Genomic DNA, 6,879 nt, shown 5'->3' with positions numbered 1-6,879 from the left:
AAATCATGAAATTCTTCATTCAAATAGGAAGTAAAATCTCTTGTAATGATGTCAACCGGAGCAGAATGAAGAATGAGAAGAGAACTACATATACCAGAAAGGAAACAAGAAAGCTTCGTTTTTTGGGTTTTGGCTTTCTTCTTTTTTATGTCTCCGCGTTTGATTTTCAAATTTGTAATCTCATCGCAAGCAGATGAGATAGCAATTAAAGAAAAGTGAGGTCACTTACATCAGAATGATATATAATGAAAGCGTGTGGTTCGTCTATTAGAGATCAACATCAATAGTATTCCATTTATAAGCACATAGTGATTGATGATTCAAACTACATAATTTATATAAGCCAGAACAAACACAAAGTGACCATAGCTTATAACACCCACAACAAATCCCAGAGCATTTGAACTTGCAATAAGGCTAGCCATGCCCACTTTATTATGAAACTTCAAATCGAGTTGATTGAACACAACACAAACTTATTATTATTAAGTGTGTACTTTTCATACATATATTGCAGTTATATCTGCTTCAAGCTTTATATATCTTCACCTCATTTGCAGTTGCATGGGTCGCAAGTGCAGTTTGATCCACACTTGCAGCCATTGTCCTCAGCTGCAACTTCAGCACCTTCCAATTGGGGCTTCACAGGTCCAACGCCCAAAACTAGAGTCTCTGTGGCTGTGTTCTCGGTCATGTCAAACGAGTACTTGCTGCAACTGTGGAAAAATAAAAATAAAAAAAATCAACGAATTAGGTTCCTGAAAACATGTGTGAAAATAAAAGAGAAAGTGTCATTTTTTGGAGAGATCGTGTAAGAAAATCCGTGCAGAAAACAGAGAAAACGGAAAGTGTCCTTTTTTGGGGACAATTTATCGAAGAATGTACAAAAATATGTAACAATTATACTCAGATCTTTTTTTTACACGCAAGAAACTTGAAAGGTCACTCTATCTTATACAATTCACTGTATAAATTTATATTAATTATATCCTCTAAAGAGAGATCTAGACTTATTATATAACATAAATTTACTTTAATTAATACGAGATATTTAACAAAACGGTCAAAGAAGAAACGATTCTGAAAGAGATGTGTATATATAAAGTCGAACCAAAATATAAACAAAAGTTTCCAACAAAAAAATTGAGATCAAAGAAACAGAGCTAAACTAATCCCTGGATTAAAGCAGCAATTCCAATCGCTTAGAAAACTGAGCACAGAAAGTAATCAATTATCAATATCCACACAACTCAATAAAACGAGTATCCAGAAAACAATCAACACATTCCGTGAAGAAGAAAAACAAAAAGCCGGTTTAAGGAAAAGCACTAACAGATAAGAATTCACGTAGTGCAGAACAACTTCATACTGAAACGCGGTTTAAAAATTAATTAAGAGATAATCAAACATATTAGAAAAAAAAAAGTGATTATATACCCGCAGTTGCTGCCACAGCTGCAGCTACTTCCGCATCCACACTTGCTGCCACAGCTAGACATTCTCAAAATGGAAGAAGCGAAAGGCACACACTGATGTAGAACAAAGAAAAGGTTATTGGCTGTTTACTAAACTCACTCGAATGGGTTTAAACGAAGCGTGATCCCAATTTATAAGGAGTCGCCGAGAGTGTGTGAAATCCTGAACGTCCACGTGTCTTAATCTGTATTGGGGGCACAACTATGCTACGACTTTTCCCATGTCGACGTCGTTTTCGCACTATTCTTTTTCAATTTCTGTGGTGTACGATAACGATAATAACATTTCATGCTCTTGGAAGAATACGTATCACCATAAATGAGGTTGGTTTTATTAAAAGTTTGTCCTCTTAATTTCAAGCACTGTTTAAAAGCAATTTTAGTTTTCTAATTTTTAAATTTTTCTATCTTTATTTAACTTTTAATTTTTGAAATATTCTGAATTATTATGAAAGTGTATTTTGTAATAAATCTATGCGTCTATTATTCTCTTTAAATTTGTGAAAAAGAAATCTCTATCTTTCAATAATTTGTGTTTAAGTTTGTAAAAATAAAAACAGTGTTCAGACCTTATTTCCTAGACATCGTGAAATTATTAAGTGTACTAAACATACTTTCCAATCAAGGATTAAGAACGTTCTTATTCCTACAAATATCTCAATATCAAATTCACTAAAATAACAAATTTAAAATTAACCATTACATTAGAAATATTATTCGTTTGGAATCTAAAACTCTTATTACACTGGTAACTCGACTCCTAAATAAATTACCCCAATAAATGGAATATAAACTTGAATAAAGTTACATACAATTAAAATTCAAAGATCAACTTTTTAAAAACAAAAAAAAAAAAAAGATAAAAATTACAGGTAAAATAAAATTAAGAATCTATTAGAAAATAATAATAAAAATAAAATGGGAGATTTGGGTAGAGTATAGGATCAAAATTATAATTAAATCGTAGCTTTCACTCAACTCGTAACTCCTTCGTTTACTTTTTAATAATAATAACATTAATAATAATAATAATTTGATAATTAAATTTCTTTTTATGGATACTGTGGATATCAAAGTGTGAAAGAAATAGCAAAATGAATGGCTACGAGACAAAGTACGTAACTCATTGTGACATTGAGAGGATTTCTAGATTCTTCTGAGACATTCATAATATCGAAAGTTTCAATTGTTATTTTTCTTACTTCCCTAATCTCACATTCCTATTTTCAGCATAATACTAAAAAGCGAATTTAACCAATACATAGTCGTGTTCCAAATTTTTCATAAGGTAATACGTATTTGACTTAATTACTTCTATTTTTACTATTTATTTATTTATTTTATTCGTAATATTAATCAAAGATTCAATTTGATGCCTTATCCTTAAGATTGATCAAATTTACTCCCTTGTATTTAAAGTGACATAAAATGGTGATGTTAATTAGTGGTAACAATTGTAAATTGTCATCAGAAACTGTTCATAACTAATAATAACATTTTTTTAACTACACTATATCATTAGATTTTAATCATGTCGAGTCAATTTAAATAAAAGTTGCAAAAACTATATTAAGATTGATCATGGGTTGAGTTTAGTCTCATTGAACAAATATTTTTTAGTAAGGTTGTTGGAAAAGCTATATCCTCACCCAACAAAATTGGTTTTTATAAAATCATCCAATGGTAATTTATTAGGCAAGTTGACCTGTACTAAATGAGCCAAAATTTACTTATTGTGCTAATATTTTTGGTTGAGTGAGTAAAATCCCGATTGGATGAATTTCAATATTTCGTAATTCACTAGGTGACGCAAATTTTGGTTGAGTAAGAGAGTTTTTATAAATTTTAACGGAATAAGTTTTCAAATTTTTTTAAATGCTAAAATTGGTTTATATTTCATTGTTTTGTTATATGTGATTAATATATTACATTTGGATTTTATATTGATGCAATGGAAAATTAATTATGATTTATTAGCATGTAAGTGGAATGTGTAATTGTCAACACTCAATTTCGTCCGGGTTGTTTAAATAAAATTTATTTTCACCAACAAAAGAAATAAATATCAAAAATACAAAAAAAAAGGGTATATAATAACAAAAATTATAATAAAATAATAATAATAAAATAAAATAAAAAAAAAATAAATAAAAATGAAACGTTCGTCCTCAACTGAGGGCGTTCGTCCTCTTTCGGAAAACGTTCGTCCTCAATTGAGGGCGTTCGTCCTCTTTCAGTGACCGTTCGTCCTTTCCCACTGTTGCTGAGGTCGTTCGTCCAAAACTGTTCGACCGTTCGTCTTTCCCTACTGTTGCTGAGGTCGTTCGCCCAAACTGTTCAAACGTTCGTCCTTGCCCACTGTTGTTCAATCGTTCGCCCAAACTGTTCAAACGTTCGTCCTTTCCCACTGTTGTTCAACCGTTCGTCCAACTTGTTCAACCGTTCGTCCTTCCCAAATGTTACTGTGGCCGCTCGGCCAAACAATGACCGTTCGTCATTCCCTACTGTTGCTGCGACCGTCCGTTCTCACCTATTCTCACCTTCAACCGTTCGTCCTCAAGCGTTCATGATTTGACCGATCGTCCATTCAGACCTTTAGGACGTTCGGTCATGCAGAGGGTAAACCGTTCGGTCATAGAGTTTTAATGAACGTTCGGTCCTGGTGTTGCTACTCTCTTTTGAACGCTCGTTCATCCATGATCAGCCTTCAGCCATTCTCATTGACGTTCGGTCATGCCGGGAGTCAACCGCTCGTCCTCAGGCGTTCGACAATTCTCACTCTTAGGTGTTCCGTCGTTCAACCATTCGGCCTCTCAGGTAGCGAACGTTCGGTTTTGAATTGTTTATTCTCAGTTGAACGTTCGGTCTTTATTCTCAAGCGAACGTTCGGCCTTTTTGTTGTTGAACGTTCGCTCTTGATGTATTTGTTTTTGAACGTTCGGTCTTGGTGTTTTGAACGATCGGCTTTGTTTGGTTTATTCTCAGTTGAACGTTCGGTCTTGTGTGGTTTAATGTTCGGTCTTGTGTTTCTTTAACATCCGATCTGAGCGTTCGACCTACAGTGTGAACATTTGGTTACAGCGTTCGGTCATGTAATTTGGACGAACGTCCAAAAGTGGTGGCTGCACTTTAAATTTGGTCTGAACTTTCCACCGAGGATTCCCACCTCCAGCTGCCGCTGTCCGCCATTGACCGTCTGAAACCACTTACTGTATGGGTCTCTGGAGATTTAAAAAGGGGGAGGGAAGAGAATCAAGCTGCTGGACTTCACCTGAGTCTGCCTCCCACTTACCTCTGTTTCCCACTCACCTTTGCTCCCACTTACCTTCAACACCCTGGTTTCCACTCAACACCCAGACTGGTAGCACATGATCAAGCACACCACACGGTCAAGAAAAAAAAAGCCACTCACAGTATGGATTTCTGGCAGCGTTTAAAAAAAAAAGAAGGGAGAAGAGAATCAATCTGCTGGAGGTCCACCTGAGTTTGTCTCCCACGAGCCCCCATCTGGCACCTGCACTGATTCCGTCTGACATCTGAAACACATGCAACACCCTGGTTTCCACTCAGCACCCAGACGGCGAAGCATTTGTCGGGGGCACATGATCAAGCACCAGGCCTCCAAAGTGAAAGCAGTATGGGTTTCCCGAATAAAAAAGGGAAGAAATGAGGGAATCATTTGGGGAGAGGCTGACTTTTTGGGTGGTCACCCACGCAGTGCCCGTGGTTCACCCATCTTACACCATGAACAGGGGGAATCACCTAAAACGAGTTTTCATCTGTCAGGGGCACCATATACTACTCACTGGGAACAAAATGAGCATCCTCCACATGGGCACGAAGCCAAGATCATCAGAACCGCTGCATATCCAACTGGAATAGACTACTCTCCACCTCTCACCTGTAACCATTTTCAAAAACTTCCCTCTCACTCCTAACTCCTCACCTCCAATAACGATGATTCATCTCTAAAAAAAACTAGTGATCATCTCCAGGACCTGTGATCTCTTCATCCTCACCCCTTATACACGACCAACGTTCATCATCAACCCCAACAAACATAACCCATATCCATCCGTCTATCACGCGTCACTTCAAATAACCTGTCACCGCTCAAAAGCATTTGGATTCCCCCCTTCATTCATCAGATACCTACTTCATCATCCAGATTCATCCATGGCCATATCATGACACTCACAGCTACGGCCAACACCCACCATCTTCCTCCACAATATCGGAAACAACAACACCCCTCATTCACCTCGACTGAACGTCTTCCGTCATTCATCTCTGAACCAAAGACTCTTCACTCATTACCAACCACAGCGAAACCAGACACGACCATCACTCACCATAGGGGGATCCTCACAAAAAAAAAACCCAGACAGAAGCTCCAGCTTCATCACTTCTGATATTCCTCTCGAGCATCATCCACATAGCAACTCCAGCTCCATCGCACTCATCTTCATCCAGTAAACTTTCATCCAGCATTGAAAACGCTTTACAACATCCCAGCAAGGAACATCCAACGGCTAGAGGAGTGCCTGGAAGAGGTGTTGCCAGCAGCACGTTACACCGGTACTGCCAACGACTGAGAGACCACTACAATACTCCGCATTCAGAGGGAGGAGCACCTTATCGAAAGAGGAAAGCCAGTCACGAAGAGGACCCAGGGCTTAACAAAGATAAACCAAGCTTCAAGAGGTAAGTAATGCAGCCCGTTCCATGTTTTACTGAGTTTGGTTAGTCGTCTTTGAGTGTATCTTTGTCATACTGTTGCTACGTTTGCATGTGGATAAGTTTGCATGTATTAAGTTAAATAGATGTTGTGGGAATATTCGTACCAATCCATTGTTACCGAACAACCATCTTGACACCCACGGCCACTGCTAACACCCGCGGCCAAACACCCATACTCGTCCACTCCAGCCCTCCATCTTCATCGTTGCCATACGGCCAATGTCATCATTTCCGTTTCCAATACTGTTCCAATATTGAACCTTTAACCCTCATTCACAGCCAACTTCATCACTTTCATATCCAATACCTCACGTCCATTCTATACCTCTGACCCTTTTTCACTCATCTCCAGCAACCGATGACCACGGCCTAATCCCGAACTTTATTCTCCATCATCCCCATCTTCATCCATACCTCAACATTCACCCGTTACCAGGGAACCACCGTGAATCACACCAAACCTGCAAGAAATACAGGAGGCAACCCCACCCCTCCCTCTACTCACCTGTATTCACTGGAAACCATCAGAAAACACCATTCAACCCAATCTCACCGTCCTCATCATCTCCTTCTACGTTCAACCTCCCTGCCACCACGTCACACATCTTCTTCCTCTCCTCCAACCACGGCAGCTACCATCACCAGCCAACCTTCACCTCCCAAC

The 6,879-nt window shown here is 38.2% G+C and overlaps 1 protein-coding gene across 1 annotated transcript; it reads right to left on the bottom strand.

Annotated features, from left to right (window-relative positions):
• Positions 1-267: 267 nt before the first annotated feature.
• LOC108346878 (metallothionein-like protein 2) lies at positions 268-1,597 on the bottom strand. Its single transcript, XM_017585938.2, has 2 exons — positions 1,438-1,597; positions 268-716 (listed from the first exon to the last, which is right to left on the bottom strand). Exons 1-2 carry the CDS (start codon positions 1,497-1,499, stop codon positions 551-553), a joined length of 228 nt encoding a protein of 75 aa, XP_017441427.1. The 5' UTR covers positions 1,500-1,597; the 3' UTR covers positions 268-550.
• Positions 1,598-6,879: the final 5,282 nt, after the last annotated feature.

This window comes from Vigna angularis, chromosome 9 (genome assembly GCF_016808095.1).
Source record: "Vigna angularis cultivar LongXiaoDou No.4 chromosome 9, ASM1680809v1, whole genome shotgun sequence".
Taxonomy (NCBI): domain Eukaryota; kingdom Viridiplantae; phylum Streptophyta; class Magnoliopsida; order Fabales; family Fabaceae; genus Vigna; species Vigna angularis.
Note: the sequence above shows the minus strand (reverse complement) of the source record. Positions and strands in the feature narration are given on the sequence as shown.